Source organism: Pleurodeles waltl, chromosome 11 (genome assembly GCF_031143425.1).
Source record: "Pleurodeles waltl isolate 20211129_DDA chromosome 11, aPleWal1.hap1.20221129, whole genome shotgun sequence".
NCBI lineage: Eukaryota > Metazoa > Chordata > Amphibia > Caudata > Salamandridae > Pleurodeles > Pleurodeles waltl.
Window position 1 is genome coordinate 967,967,881 of NC_090450.1, and position 17,047 is coordinate 967,984,927.

Sequence of the window (17,047 nt, forward strand, 5' to 3'; positions counted from 1 at the left end):
TGCTGTCCTTGTGATACAAAAGCACCTCTGAACCTCACTGGGTCCGTTCCCTGGGGTCTGTGCTGTCCTTGTCATTCAGACGCACCTCTGAACCTCACCTGGTGTGATCCTTCGGGCTCTATGCTGTCCTTGTGATCCAAGGGTGCCTCTGAAGCTCACTGGCTCTGTTCCCCTGGGGTCTGTGCAATCCTTGTGATTCAAGGGGGCCTCTGAACCACACTCTGTCAGTTCCCCGAGGTCTGTGCTGTATTTGGTATTCAGGGGCACCTGTGAGCCTCACTGGGCCTTTTCTTGCCTCTGAACCTCACCTGGTGCGATCCTTCAGGCTCTATGCTGTCTTTGTGATCCAAGGGCGCCTCTGAAGCTCAATGGGTCTGTTCCCCTGGGGTCTGTGCTGTCCTTGTGATTCAAGGGCTTCTCAGAACCTCATTGGGCGCGTTCTGTGGGGGTCTGTGCTGTCCTTGTGGTTCAAGGGCTTCTCAGAACCTCATTGGGCGCGTTCTGTTGGGGTCTGTGCTGTCCTTGTGATTCAAGGGCTTCTCAGAACCTCATTGGGCGCGTTCCGCTGGGGTCTGTGCTGTACTTGTGATTCAAGGGTTTCTCAGAACCTCATTGGGCGCGTTCTGTTGGGGTCTGTGCTGTACTTGTGATTCAGGGGTGCCTCTAAACCTCACCGTGTCTGTTGTTCTGGGGTCTGTCCTGACTGGTGATTGAGAGGCTCTTCTAAAGCTTACTGGGCCTGTTCCCTGAGGTCTGTGCTGAATTTGTGATTTACTGAGTCTGTTCTGTTCCTGTGATTCAAGGGCACCTCTGAGCCTCACCGGGTCCATTCAGAATGTCTGTGCTGCCCTTGTGATTCAAGGGCACCTCTGAGCCTCACTGGGTCCATTCAGCAGATCTGTGTTATCCTTGTGATTCAAGGACACCTCTGAACCTTATTTGGCCCGTTCCCCGAGGTGTGTGCTGTATTTGTGATTCAGGGGCACCTCTGAACCTCACCGGGTCTGTTCTGTCCTTGTGACTAAGGGCATCGTTGAACCTCACTGGGCACGTTCCCTGGGGCTGTGTTGACCTTGTGATTCAAGGGCACCTCTGAGCCTCACTGGGTCCTTTCAGCAGGTCTGTGCTGTACTTGTGCTTCATGGATGTCTTTGAACCTCACTGGGCATGTTCCCTGGGGCTGTGTTGTCATTGTGATTGAAGGGCACCTCTGAGTTTTACTGGGTCCTTTAAGCAGGTCTGAGCTGTCCTTGTGATTCACAGGAGCTTCTGTGACAGAGCAGGGCCCTCCCTCTCTGTTGTCCTGCTTTGCACGTCACGCGGTGGTCTGTCTGATCTTTATCCCATTCTGTACCCACAGGTCTCCGCCGTGCACGTCCTCCAGACACTGGTTCGCAGTTCCAATTTGGCAGTGGCGCTGCTGCCTTTCGTGGCGCCCATGGTGGTCCTGTCCCTGAAAGCCCTGGTGTCTCCCTGCTGGGCCATGCGCAATGCGGCTGTGCAGCTTTTCAGTGAGTAGTACACCTTTCAGCATGGAGGTGGTTTCTAGCTCAAGTTTTCGTTTCTTTTTTCTTCCAAAGATTTTTATTGAATTTTATTAATCAAATGGAAGATACACTTTGATTGGTTTTATCAAAGTTGATGATAACCTAATAGTATACAGCCCCACTGACCACCCTTCTATCCTACACAGAGGTCAACATTGCCATAATACGTGAGCACATTTGTATCAAAGGATAGGGGAAACATCCCCAACCACGACTCCCGAACAGCGAAGTTGTGAACAGTGAAAGCAGAACAACTCTTTAGTTAACCACAACTTAGTTGTTCTGTGCCTTGACCACGCATGTGCTGAACAACGCACATGTGTGGTTAAGGCACAGAAGAAGGGAGTCAGCTTCGTCGGAGGACGCAATCAGGTAAGTGGGGCTGGGTGGGGCATTTTTAGCTGCTGTTAGTAAGAGCTGATGCACATTGGCCGAACCCGGCACAGTTCCTAGTGCTGGTATAGAGATACTTCTGGTAAGAGCTAATGTACACTGTCATTGGCTGAACTCTGCACAGTTCCCAGTACTAGATTAGAGAGCTCCTGCTAGTAGGAGCTGTTGCACACTGGCCGCACCCTTCACAGTTCCCAGTACTGGAATAGAGAGCTACTTATAGTAAGAGCTGATGCACACTGGCCGCACTCTGCACAGTTTCCAGTACTGGAATAAAGAGCTACTTTTAGTAACAGCTGATGCACACTGGCTGAATACTGCACAGTTCCCAGTACTGGAATACAGAGCTACTTTTAGTAACCACTGATGTACACTGGCTGAATACTGCACAGCTCCCGGTGCTGGTATAGAGAGCTACTGCTAGTAAGAGCTGATGTACACTGGCTGACCTCTAGAGAATAGAGAGCTCCTGCTAGTAGTAGCTGGTGCACACTGGCTGAACCCTGCACAGTTCCCAGTACAGGACTAGAGAGCTGCTGTTAGTAAGAGCTAATGTACACTGCTGAACTTTGCACAGTTCCCAGTACTGGAATGAAGAGCTTCTGTCAGCCAGAGCTAAGGGAGACTGGTCGAGCTCTGTACAGGTCCCACTACTGAGTCAAAGGGAATGCTGACCCCCTTGGATAATGCACATTGGTCAACTCAGTGTGATTCCCAGTACTGAAATAGAGAAAGCGGTGTGCGGGTATTCATGTGTTTTGGAAAATAGTGAAGTAATGTCTGTGAGCCAATACTAGAATAGAGTCGACGGTGCTGCATGTGAGTGTCTGTCTTGGAAAGTAGTGATAACATTTCAGTGGTAGAAGTAAAGTTTGGTTCATCTTCAGTACTGGAACTGCAAAGCTTGCTCAGTATTGGCCCGTGGGGCATCCTTTCAGTTCCAGTATTGAGACGCCAGCAGAGGGCTCTGGCACTGCATTCCATCATGGATCAGGCCCTGCTCTCATTAGCAAGACCCCAAAACAGCGCAGCTATTGCCCCGCTCCCTTGGCATCTGTTGCCTCTTGGTTTCCAGTACTGACACCCAGCTCTGTCATAGCTCCTCAGTCCAGATCTCCAGAACTGCTTCTTCCAGTATTTTCTCCCAACACTGCTCTACCATTGCACTTTAGTACTGCTTTCCATCGCCTCTTGTCTTCCACCCCTGACACTCACACTGTCCCGACCAGCAGCAGAGCGGTGTCTGGGCCCAAACAATGTACTCAAAGAATCCTGCATGGTGGGGTTTAAGCAAGGTGTCCGGGCTAGACCAAAAGTCCACTTCAACTCCCACTTTTAAATCCTTCCTGTCTGATGAGCCCCCCTTACCCTGTTTTTTTCTGTGTTGTAGGTGCCCTGACTGCCCGGACCCTGGGGCAGAAGCGCAGCTGGGGTGAGAGCTGCTCTCAGAATGCGGTCACTCCGCAGGCCTTCTTCTCCCAGCACCCTGAGCTGCGGGCGGTCCTCCTGAAGGAGCTACTCGGGGCCCTAGACTCGTCCATGTCATCATCTAGAGGAAGAGTCCGGCTCTGCCACAGTCTGCACCCCACCCTGACCCTGCTGAGCCACCTGCAGCCTGGCAATGAGGACCTCGATAGGTACGGCAGGATGAGGCCACAACGTCTTTGTCCATTGAGGGAAGCTTGCTGCTGCTAGTACACTTTCTTGCGCAGCTTCGATGTGTACCATGTTTATGCACCTGAGGGAAGCTTGTGCCATGTTGCTTATACTATTTCATTTTCTGTGTGAGGGAAGCTTGCACTGCTGCTGCTTGAGCTGCATCTGGTCTGTGTGTGTGAGGGATGCTTGTGCCTAATGATGTTTCACTTTCTATATGTTGGGAGCTTGACCTGCTGCTGCTTCAGCTACACCTGTTCTGTGTATGCGAGATGAGCTTGCACTACATATAGACTGTTTCAGTTCTTTCTGTGAGAGAAGCTTGCACAGCTGCTGCTTGAGCAGCACGTGTTCTATCTATGTGAGTGATGTTTGTGCCTAGTGACTTGTGATATTTCATTTTCTATGTGTGGGGAGCTTGCACTGCTGTTGCTTGAGCTGTATTTGTTCTGCATATGTTAGATGAGCTTGCTCTACATGTAGACTGTTTGCTTTTTATGTGAGAGAAGCTTGCACTGTTCATCGGCTGAGAAATTTGTGTAAGCTCAGACTGTCAATGAGATGAAACATGATGGACAGTCTCTGCTGTTCATGATTGAGTGTGCGCATTGGACTACTGGGCAGCCTGCGAAAACTTGCAGCAAGACCAAAGGTGATAATAGCATGCATTGGACGTTATCCTCCAGTCAGCCACAGAGAAGGGGCCACTAACGTATGCAAATCGGCATATTCTCCTATTTCCAGACTACATCCTGGCTAAACTAGGAGTCATTGAAAGGGGAAATCGTGGTATTTCTCCGGTATAGGGGATAGTTTGGAATGGCTGGAAGGCAGACACAAGTGAAATTCATTAAAGCCGAAGTCTGGAATTGTACTACTAGATGAACCGTAGATGATCAAGAGCAAATAGGACAGTGTCAAAGTGTAGTTAGTGGTAGCGTAATGGATACAAGGAGCAGAAACCTGAAAGAAAGGATGAATATAAAGCAATGCAGTGGTAAAGTACTGTAACTACAACTGCACAGAAGATGGGACAACACCCATAACAGTGGGTTGCAAGATGCAATGGGCAGTTCCGTAACAAGACAACAGAGAAGAGGCCATGAACAAGCTCTTAAAGACTTGATTGAAGCATTGGACTTGGTAAATATGTAAGGCTGACTCGCCCGGCAGATCGGCAGTAGCCCTGCCACCCGACGCTAGGGGCTTATATTCCAGACTGGAATCCCAGGGATACATAGCGGGATGTATACAGAGGCAACGCAAGAGGAATTTCAGATCACTCCAACTTGACCATTAAGATTACTCAGAAGACTTATAGAAGACTGTAAGATTGTAAACTAGATGTCTAGGAACAAAGAAATAAAGACTATGAAGCCATGATCTTTTGAAATTAGACTTGACACGTTAAAAGATTTAAAATTCATAATTAGAAGCCAATCCATCAAGAAGTTAGCAGGAAGTAAAAAATAAGGGAAAACTGTAAGACATAGAGACTTAACTTATAGAACTTCTTCATAACCCATTGGTAGGTTTGACACAATAGCCCTCTGCAAAGAAGACTTACTTCAAAATGTTAGCTGAGAGAGAGGTGAGAAAAAGGTATCTTAGCACTCAACACAGACTCCACAATGTGGACAGCAATACCAGAAAGCATTTGGCCTTTCTATCAAAGAAAAAGGAGGATCAAAGATGGAACAGACAAGTTAGAAACTGCAAAGGGGTCATGGGTAACACCACAGAAGAAATAGCGGATTCCGTCACCTACTACCTCAGATCATTCTAAGAGTCTAAATAGACTTATTGAGAAGATGAGTTAGCGCTGCTTGTGGGGAACGTATAGGCCAAAACATTTGTTACAAAAAGACAGGCAAACCTTAGATGTTGAGATCAGGATAGAAGAAATTGAAGATGAATAAGGTAGCTAAAAAGTGGGGAGCCCCAGGCCTTGATGGCTAGCCCATAGAACTGTATAAATGAATGTCGAGTAGAATGTCGGGCACATCCTCTGCATGTTCAACAATTCCAGAGAAGAGTGGATGCTTCTCACCAGACCTACCATCAGCTGCAATCACCCTCCTTTAGAAGCCTGGAAAAACCCCAGCGGAATACACCTCTTACTGGTCCATCCCTATTTTAAGTATAGAAGTAAAAAAACTGACTAAGCTCATGACCAACCAACTCTGTACAGTAGTGGACAAATGAATACACCGGATCAGTACAAGTTTATACCCCATAGATTCACCCGACATAACCTTTAAGGCTGTTTAAACTGGAACAAATGCCTGCAAGAACATGCAGTGATAGAGGCTGAGAAGGATCTGACTCTATTGAATGGCCCTTTCTTTTGTCCATACTTAAAAGGATGAGATTTGGTCCAAGATTCATCTCTTGGATCTCACTGTTCTACAAAGAGCCAATGGCCAGAGTAGTGATAAATCGTACCCTGTCATAGCCATTGCCTTTGAGCAGAGATGCAAGGCAATGATGCCTTTCACTGCTTCTGTCTGCTGTAGCACTTGAGCTACTGGATTTTCTGGATCAAGAAATGTGCTTCACTACTAAGGCTGAGATGGGGACAGTGGTTGTGAAGACATGCTTTCCCTGTATGTGGATAACATGTTGTCATACCTGGTGAAGCCCTAAAATGCCATGCCCATATTATTGGAAATAACATTTAGATACAGAAAGTATTCTTTCCTGCATATGCACTCGTGTGAATCGTTACTACTCCCCCAGCTAAATCGGCCTCCATTGAAGAAAATTAGATGACCCTTATAAAATGCTTGAGATGGCTTTCGATATCTGGACATACAGCTAACAAGAGAAATGTACCTTCCTGCAACTCATCTGAATGACCCTTCTAGAAAAATATAATTCTGACCTATCACATTGGAGGAAGCTTCTGTTCACTTTGATTGGTTGGGCCATCCCTATGTCCCTTCACTCCATACATGATCCATGAAACATTCTTTTAAAAGGTGGACAACGTAACTAAAATCCTGCTGTGCAACGGGGGAAGGATCCAAATTGCACCGTCCACATTTCAAAGGGGGTATATTTTTGAAGGGCTGTTACACTTCCAGACCTCCAAAAATATTATGGGGCATCACAACTAATTGTAATTGGGTGTTCGCTAAGCAGCAGGAACCATCAGTAACGGCAGACCGTTAGGGTATGGAGCCCAGGGGACACTTAAGAGCTTTATATGGTGGGGGAGCCGTGAAGGATGAGCCAGATTACACCAAAACAGTAATTTAAATATGGAAGGGACAAATTGTCAAATGGGGTGGGGGAACACCCTGATATTGGCATCACCGCTGGTATACCACCATATACCGGACACTACGGGGGCAAACTACTTAGGACACTGTTAGGATCTCGCAAACAAGGGATGTCTAGGGACTGGGTGGTCTAGAAGCATTTCAAGACCCCCAGACGGAGTATGACCTTCCAAGCACACGGTGTTCTAGAAACCTCCAGATTAAACTTGCAACACTGCCAGGAGATGTTACAGAAGAACCTCCATTAGAGTTCAGATGGTTGGGAATGCATTACTAAAGCACCCTATATGTCTAACATATCAAGCACTCCTAAAAGCGAAATGGTAACAGGGACATTGGGGAGATAGATGAAGGAGAATGGGATGAGGCTTGAACGTACCTGTGGGAATTCGCAATGCGGGTAGGATTTGGGATGGCGTAATTAAAACTCTCACATTGTACATACTACATTCTGGTTAATTAGCAAAGTTTGGCAGGACTATAGGTAGCAAGTTCCTCCAGGGATGCCAGCAGAGTGGCACATTCCTGCACACTTTCTGCTGCTGCCCTCAGGTACAAATATTCTGGAAAGGAGTGAGGGAGGGAAGCCGCGCCACAGGCATAGAACTATACATGCCAGCCTAGTAGCTAATAGTGGAATATGGAGCAGTGCCGCACAGAGGTACACGCGGACCTCTTGTAACTTCGCTATGATGGTGAGCAAGGCAAGACATTGCTTGTAGATGATGAAGTCACACGGTAACTACTGCCATGATGTGGGGTCATAACAGCAGAGAAAGCAGTACACGGAGCCACAGGGTGCCCTGAAATATTTGAGAAGGTTTGGGAGCTACAAAGGGAGCGAAGAGGCTAGGAGGCGTTCACTCTGTACCATGCTCTAGAAGGTTAAGTGCAGGGATCCAGGGACCCAAATTTGAGACCCACAAATACTCTGGGAATTGCCTTTCTGACTGTTTGAATGAAGCCGCCCAGCATAACTCTTGTGACATATAAGTTGCAGTGAACATAGCTGGCAAGATGGCTTAGTAAGGTAAACACTCGCCACTGATATTTCATTTGAGCTGTAGGTGGCGAGTTCAAGTCCTGGAAAGATCACCAAACTCTCCGAATCCGGTAAACTAAGAAATGAAAACCATATTGCCTTGCTCTCTGGACCTGATCCTCTCGTTTTCTTTCGAAGCAGTCTGCTTTCTCAGATATACACCCAGTGAGTGGCTGTGCAGGTTACGCTTGCACTCAGGATGCTCATGTTGAACCTTTTGCATGCAAGCGATTAGTGCCTGCATTGCCTTTTATCGGTTCACTTGCTTGAGTAGCATGGATTTATTTGTATGATATTGCGTGGACTACACGTGACAGATTGCCTTAATTCAGGTTTTTTGAGACCATGTAATCCATAAAAAGAGATGAAAAATTATCACAGATTACAATGGGATTTATTTGATTTGACTGCTTCTGATATGTTTACAGCTATAATGACAACTGTGCTGTATATCTCATATGGAGATGTTTTTTTCACAGTTGGTGTACATCAGCATTACAGTAGTTCTCAGCAACCTCTTTGTTGTTTTTTTTTCTTGCAGCTCCTCTTCCTGTTTTGTGGAGCCCCTGGTTCAGCTGGCGGGAAACCCAATCTTTGCTGTGCGTGTGATGGCAGCTCAAGCCTTGGTGCCCGCAGTACCTGTGGCTGGATATAGCACCCTCTTGCTGCGTTTAGTTAGAGAATTACCTTCTGAGGCAGGTGATACCGCCCACAATGCTTTGCACGGACGCTTGCTGCAGATACAAGCACTGCTGACACAGGCCCTGGCTCAGAACAGGTACTGGGAGTAGGAATTTGTACTTTTTGTGCAGGAGGAAAGTTTCTGGTGTGTGGGAAGTGATCTGGGTATTCAAGACTGTTCTTGAGGGGGGGTACTTCCTCTGTGTCATACCCTGTGCCTTTGCCCCATTACCGCCAATTCTGCAATTGCCAGCACTACCGAGTCTACTTAGTTTTCATTCAATGCAAACTCCACTGTTGTGGCCACTAATGAAAATTATCTCAACAACTACAAAAATCCCCTGCCTTTACAAAGCCTGTTTGAGTGGGCCGCTGAGTGCACTTGAAGAGCAGACCATGAAGTGTTAGTGGAGAGGTTGCCATGCGCTAACAAGCCTCTGCACAACAGCGCATTGCCAAACGTGTGGTATCTGACCATTAGAATCACCCTTTAGCACTGCTTTACCTTCAGGCCCTGTGCTCCCTCTCTATGACAACTCCTGCTGCACCTCTTTGTGATGTTCTGGACTCTGTTTACTACTTACCACTATGGCTTGTCCTTTCTGCTCATGATGACAGTGCTGTTCAGAGTCGAGCCTTGTAAGGTGAGGTCCGCACCCTACTATGTTGGCAATACCTGGATCTTCCTCCCTCCTATTTTGTGCTACGGTCAGGAAATACCTGTGTCTGTAGCCCTGCTTCTTGTCTGCACATGCCTTCAGCTTCTGTGTGTCTTGGCTTCTCTCTCCATTCCTTCGTCATGAGGTCTTAATTCAGTCTCTGGTTCTCACTTAATGTTGATTTTGCACTGGAGCGCCTCCTATATTCTCTTGTTGTTTTAAAGGGGAGCTTCTTATGATGTGAGTAATCCCCATACCCATATCATGATCAGTTGGACATACTATGTAATGTATGTTTCTTTAGTGCTCCGATATTGCCAGAAGTTGCTTCAGGCCAGCTAGTTGGTAGGGAGATTGCAAAGGGAAAGGAAGGAAGGAAGGAAGATTTGCATCCTTGAAGGTCCCACATGCCAAGTGCAGTAATGTAATTCAGAGGGCAGTCCACTTTGATGTATTCCTACAGGAATAGGTGCTATTTAAATGCTCGAGAAGTCTGATTTGTGTCGGAGAGGAACAGATGGTGAGTTCCATAGGTTCCATGTGCATGGTCCATCCTGTCTCTGTGTTTGTGCCTATAATGATGGGCTACAGTCTGTGCTTGGAAGCCCACTTTTGGTGTCTGGTCAGCCTACATAGCTTTATCAGGGCAGAAATTGAAGGTGGTGCGGTCCATGGAGAGCCTTATGTACAGAGTATGCGCTTTTGAATCCAGCCCCGTGTTTGGTTGGAAGCCAAGAGAGAGTCCACAGCAGGACATGCGTGATCTGTGTACATCAGGTCAAGGATGGGAGTGCTGCATGGTTCTGCACTTTTTGTAGCTTGGTAAGAAGCTGCCATAAACTTCTGTTGCAGTACTTCTGGAGTTGATCTAGTTATTGAACTGGAGAAAGCAGTACTGGGTGTACCAGTAAGAACATGTTCCCCAGCTTTGGATATTTTATATACTGACACGCCTTCTCCATGCCAGACTGGGACTCCTCAGTAAAATGCTAATTAAAAGATAAACATTTTGCTCATCCTTACAAATATCACTTTGCAAATGCTTGTTTTAATATTGCCCCCACTATTCTTATGAACCCACAATTTTGGAATAAATGCAAATTAAAATATTACGTTTTATTTTTTGAATGTTTTTTTCCACGGTGTGAGAGCTTGTTACCACCACCACCAAAACTTCAGAGTGCCTGCAGACACTCACCCTTGCTCTCCTTCCTGCTTCACCTGGATACTTCTACTATGAAGTCCATTATGATGCAAATGTACATCTGTATTTGTAGATGTAGGAAATCCTGGGCAGCATATTGTCTTGATGAGTTGAAGCCATCCCTGAATGTCCTCCTGACTGCCCAAAATGCCCTTCCGACAGCCTGAAATTCCTTGCTGACTGCCCTGAATGCCCTCCTGACAGCCTGAAATTCCATGTTGACTACCCGGAATGTCCTCCAGACAGCTTGAAATGCCCTACTGACTTCCCTGAATGTCCTGCTGGTAGTCTTCAGAACATAGCTAAATGATCCTACTTCTGGGACTTAATCTCTGGCTTTCAGTGCTTCTCTCAAGGTTTGCCAACTCCATCCAAAGAGAAAACAGGGGCACCAGGAACAAGTACCCTCTGTACTCGAAATCTCAATGTTGACAAAACATTCTGAATCTGTCAATGTCTGGAGCAGCACCCAAGGCCCTAAATGGGCTCATTTTTGCACTACATGCAAGAGAAGAATGAAAAAACTCCTCTGTGATTGCTGAAATATCCTTGTTCCTCCAGGCGCTCCCTGAAAATACCTCTCTTGATCAGAGTGCTTATTGCTCAGCACTTCATTCTCAGTTTCATTTAGTCACCTGTTTCAGCACCTGGCATCCACTTTTGAACATGTTTGTAGATGGTTTTTGCATCACTACCATTTACTATTTGTGTGGGATAAGTAATATTTGGACATTTATTTTCAAAACCCACACTACATGTGACTTTGTTTATACAAATTTGTATTATATTTTACATTGCCTTTCTACCAATACATACATCACTGTAAAGTGCTCTGACATTGATGCAGATCGAAGAGTTCCATGAGACCATGCTCCAACTCTTCCGTTCCTTGCTTACTCCCTCTGGTGCGCCTGTGGGCCCCACTAAGTTAAGAGGTTCTCTTCCTGGGTTTCCTCCTTCGGGTTCACTCTCCGCCCCAGCAGGACCTTCCGAGCCCACACTGGGGCTGCCTCCGGCTACCCTCTTGAGTCTACTTCCAGCGCCATAGTCCACAACGGTCCCTGGCGCATTGACACGGATGCGGACTCTATCACACCGGAAGACAGGGCCCCAGTTGTCCTCTCTGATATCTAGTTGGCGCCATTTAGACCTCGATCAAAGTCTCTTCTTGTCATCGGTGAGTCTCCCATTCCTCCATTTGCTCTGCTTCCAGAGTCACAAATGTGCACCCTGCATTCCCTGTTCAGCATGGATTCCGATAACAATTACAATGCGGGTGATGAGATTGGCCAACCTTATCAGGAGTAAAATTGGTATGATGTCCTGTAGGAGGCTAGTGGTCTAAATTCTGACCCTGAATCCGGTATCCTCTTGCCCCCCTGGCCCTGCCACTGAGAAAAGTGCTTCCTACACAATGGTTATGCATATGGCATTTGAAGTCCTTGACCGCCAGCTCCCCACCTTAAAGGTCGAGACCAGTGTACTTACAGTGGTCCTTTAACCGGGACAGAAATCTACTGAGCCTCTTTTACCATTTAATGGGGCCCTTATGAACACGTTGTTGGGATCATGGGCTAAACCTTGCTATGGCATCCCAGTTAACTGCCAAATTGCGCGACTCCACTGCCTTGCCTGGCTGCCCTGCATTTTTATCTCAGCACCCCTCACCTGAAAGCTTTGTGGTGCAGATGTCTGCAAGCAAGACTAATCACAACACATTCCCAACAACTGGTCGCGTAAGGAGTCAAAACAAATGCAGATGTTCGGGGAGAGGCTTTTCTCATCCACCAGTTTGGTGCTCAGGTCCATGAATGCCAGCTGCCTGCTGGGGTGCTATTCTTAACACTTTTGGGACTTAAGACCTCCCAGATGTCCGTGACAATCTCCATCCGGTCCTCACCCAGGCCAAACAGGACAGTTGCAATGCAGCTAATTTCACAGTTCGTTGTGGCGTGAGCCCCACCGATTCCATCTGATAGGTCATTGGCATCAGTCGCCATTCGCTGCCATGCTTGGCTGAGGTCCACCATTTTTTTTTCAGGTGATGTCCAGTTGTCTCTGATGGACATACTGTTTGACAGGACGCATCTATTTAGGGACAAGGCAGACTCTGCTCTCGAGCAGTAAAGGAGATTAGGGTCACAGCATGCTCCCTGCTCTTATCTACCCCACCTTATCAGCCCTACCGTTCCTTTCATGGCTTTGGCAAGAGTACCCCATACCATCAGCCAATCCAACCCCCAGCAAGGTGCCCAGCAGTTTCGCAGTCGCAGCCATGGTGCTCTCGCAGTCAAGGTTATCGGACCTCTCTGCAGCCCCTCCTGCCCAACGCCTTTAGCCTGCCACTAGTGGAGCACAGCCACCCTGTAATAGACAGGATCTGATGATCTTGTCAGGTTGGCAGGCCATTGCATCAGACGGATTGGTCCTGCCAAAGGTCTACACTCTCCCTTTTCATATAGGACTGTCATGATGCAGCCCCGTTCACAATTCAGTTTGGCACATACTACACAAATCATCCCAACAACAGGTGTATGCGATTTTTGTGAGGCAAGCCTAACTGCCAAGATAACATGAACCACCTTTGATTCCATTGTATGGGCCATTGGCATCAATGTCGCAATTTGCAGCCATGCTTGACAGAGATTCACAGTTTTTTCAGGTGATGTCCACCCATCCCTCAAGGACATAGAGTTCAATTGATGTGCCTTTTTGGAGACAAGGCAGACTCTGCTCTCGAGCTCTTAAAGGAGAATATGGCCATGGTGCGCTCCCTGAGCGTATCTGTCCTCCCCTTGCCAGCTGCATCAGCCCTACTGTTTCTTTTATGGCTACGACAAGGGAACCCTGTACCATTAGCCAATCCAATCCCAGAATGGGGCCCCACAGCAATGTTGCGGTTGCAGCCGTGGTGCCCTCGCGGCCAAGGTCAACAGGCCACCCAGCCTACTGACCATGCCTCTGCCTCCCCCACAACCCCAACTACCAAGCCTCTTTAGCATGCGCTTAGTGGAGTACAGCCACCCGGTAATGGGCAGGACTTGATGATTAATTTCACATTGGCAGGCCATTACAGGTTGGGCCTGCAAATTGTGCTTGCACACCACAGATTCCGGGTGGGCCGTTGGCATCAGTGTTGCCGTTTGCTGCCACGCTTGGCTGAGGTCCACCATTTTTTCAGGCGATGTCCAGCTGTTTTTCATGGACATGCGTCCACCAATGCGTCCACTTCTGGGCTGGCCACCTGGGAGAAGTGGAGATCAGAGGTCTCTGGTCTCTGCTGGAGTCCTGGCTTCAAATCAACCTTCTGAAGCTGAGGGCCATTCACTTGGCATTGAAAGCCTTCCTTCAACGCATTCTGGTAATTCTGGTACAGGTGTTCACTGACAACACCATGTGGTATTGCAACTAGCAGGGCGGTGTGGGGTTCTGGGCCCTGTGCCAAGATGCAATATGCCTCTGGAAATCGCTGGACTGTCAAGGAATTTTCCTGGTGATGAACCACCTGGCAGGATCTTTGAATGCCAGGATGGAGGATCTCAGCTGTCGACATCTGACAGATCACGAGTGGCAGTTGCACCAAGGGGTGGTGCAAGATCTCTTCCGCACATGGGGAGGACATTGGCTTGATCTATTTGCCACCGCTGAGAATGCACAATGTCTGCTGTTCTACGCATTTGAGTTTCCAAGGCACCTCTCATTTGGAGACGTGTTTCACACAGGGCTTAACTCTGGACTCCTGTACTCCTTTCTGCCAATACCTCTTCTGCCCCAAGTTCTGAAGAAGATCATGACCGACCGGAGCCAAGAGATCAGACTGGGCACAGAAAATATGGTATCTGGAGCTCCTGGGCTTGAGCATCTGTCCTCCGATCAAGGTGGCCCTCTGGAGGACCTTCTCTTAAAGCAGCGGGCAGGACTGGGTTCTACACCTGGGCCTTTGCACACTCCACTGGCGTGCTTGCTTGTATACCCCCTACTGGCTAAGTTATCTGACGTTTTGTTGTTTATTTTGTCCCTTGCCCAGCAAGACTTTGTCATGGACACAGTTAAAGGGTACCTTTTGGCTCTTTCCGCATTTCTATAGTTGCTGGACCAGCCCTCATCATTTAAATCACCAGTTGTGATGCTTTTTTAAAGGTTTGCAATACCAGTTTCCTCACGCTTCTTTTGTCATGCCAGAGTGAAACCTTAATTTGGTCGTCACATATTTGATGTGCACCCTGTAGGAAACAGGGTTTTTGTTGCAGTAGCCCCCCCCACTTTTTGCCTGGTATTTGAAGCAACTTTGACTGGAGTGCACTGGGTTCCTGCTAACCAGGTCCCCAGTGCCAGTGTTCTTTCCCCCACATCAAGGTAACTGGTCCATTGATCCCCAATTGGCAAGGCCTTTAGCACCCCTATAAGTCCCTAGTATGTGATACCCCTGGTACCTATGGCATAGGTACTAAAGAGGGTCCCTAAGAGCTGCAGCATATCCTGTGCCACTCTAAGGGACCCAGCCCCAAACCCAGTCAGACTGCCACTGGAGTCTGCTTGACAAGGTGCTGTAAAAAGTGAAAACTCAACATGGCACACACCCAGTGTGCCATGTCCTCTAACACTGCATGGAATATTTGTAAGTCACCCCTACAGCAGCCCCTACAGCCCAAAGGCAGGGTGCATTATATTACATGTGAGGACATATCTGCATGAGCAGATATGCCCCGGAGCTGGCCAGTTCAATTACTGACAGTACAAGTGACCAGGGAAACCATTTTAAGGTATGTACTGGGCACTGGGCCAAACGAGTTTCCCAACTACATACTGGTTTCACTGAAACCTATGGTGTTTGGTATCAAACACCTCATATTAATAAACCCACACTGATTCCAGTGATGGATTTATTAATACATGCACCCACATGGTACCTTAGAGGTACCTGCTGAAAACCTGCCAACTACTAGTTTGGCGGCTGACTGGCCCTGAACAGCCTGCCACCACAGACGAGTTTGAGCCCCTGGAGGTGAGAGCCTACGCTCTCTGAGGTTGGAAAAAATGCCTGCTCTGGCAGGAGGTGCTGTCACCTCCAAGCGGGATGACTGGTAATCAGCATATCAAGGCCTCCATTACCTTGGATATGGGCCCCCGGCTTCCCCCCGACATGGAAAATACCACCCCTGCCCAAGGCCTATTTGGCACCAGGACAGGCAGGAAAATTAGCTAATCGGTAGGTGTGCTCACCCACAGGCTATCTGAATTGCACACCACTAGGAAAATTCCACTATCTTGGCTTTTGATGGAATTAGTTTCTCTGGATCAGGTTTATGCCCCCTTCCCATAGGAAGTGGTCATATAGATGGTGTAGTTACCCTAAAGGTAGGTAGCCCATTAGCTATTACCTGACACTCCCTGTAATGCCTCTAAATACAGTATTTATGTGGCACCCCTGTTGCCAGAAACCCATAATAGACTGACTCCAAAAGGAAAAGGACAAAGAAGAGCCAAAGAAGCAAGAACTGAGGACCTGTGACTGAATTGGTGCCAACCCTACTGGCCTGTCTGCTGCTCCCGATACTTGCAATGACTTGTCCTGCTGCTGGGTGACCACCAAAAGCCTGGGAGGACTGCCAGCACTTCGCCAAACAGCCAGCATCTCCCGTAGAGTAGCAGAGCTACTTCTTTGCATCCTGCAGGCACCAATAACTGAGTGCCTCTGACCACCACAGCACACAGCACACTGGACCAAAGACTTCTGTACCCGAGCCCCACAGCCCAAGTCTGGAAGAGCCAACAGTGTCCCTAGCACCCAAAGACCCTCAAGAGCTGAGCCCCCCTTTGGGTTTAGATGGATCACCCCCACCCCCCTTGGCCCTTCCTGCAGCCTCTGTCTGCAGGAAAAGCAGGAATGGCAAGATCCTCTTCACCACCATGACACAACGCCTAAAAGCATCACTGCCTCCGAGCCCCACAGCCCGAAGAGAAGTGGACCATTGGTAGCCCACGGGGTCCTGAGACCCTCCAGAGCTGAGCCCCCTCTTTGGGTTTGGCCGGACTAGTCCCCCACTTCACGCCTGCAGCCTGTTTTCACAGGCAACTACAAAACCGAGAGTCTTCAGCAGCGTAACCCCCGCCAGACAAATCACCACTGCACACGAGCCCCCCAGCCCACCCTTCAGCCCCAGTTCCAGTAGAATGACTGTGTCCCTGCGGGCCCAAGACCCTCAAGACCTGAGCCCTCTCCCCCTCCCCCGTGGGATCACCCGGGCTGGCCCCCCAGTCCCTGCTTGCAGCATCTTTCTCACCAGACCGTTCCCCATAGACTAACATTAGGGCACCCGACACTGAAAAGCACCTCTGCACCTGGATGCTACACTGTCTCCCGAAGTGACCTGTTGCTGCTGGTTTGGACCTTGCCCCATGCTTACCTTAACTCCAGATCATAGTCCTGTAAGTCGTTGCCAAGTACCCAAATGCAGTATAAGTTTTTCCCACATAGGCTAACATTACCACTCCAGAAATCTATAAAAATTCATATATTGAAAAGTACTTACCTGATTCCGATTATCTTGGTATCTAAATTCATATAAAAGTCTGTTTAA

The 17,047-nt window shown here is 48.1% G+C and overlaps 1 protein-coding gene across 2 annotated transcripts in view; it reads left to right on the forward strand.

The window, feature by feature from the left end:
* LOC138266435 (tRNA (32-2'-O)-methyltransferase regulator THADA-like) overlaps nt 1–17,047 on the forward strand; it is a 166,040-nt gene that overhangs the window by 85,345 nt on the left and 63,648 nt on the right. For both annotated transcript variants that reach the window (XM_069215199.1, XM_069215200.1), the window contains exons 22-24: nt 1,361–1,511; nt 3,331–3,577; nt 8,464–8,700. In XM_069215199.1, the coding sequence (XP_069071300.1) occupies nt 1,361–1,511; nt 3,331–3,577; nt 8,464–8,700 (635 nt within the window). The remainder of the gene's footprint in view (nt 1–1,360; nt 1,512–3,330; nt 3,578–8,463; nt 8,701–17,047) is intronic.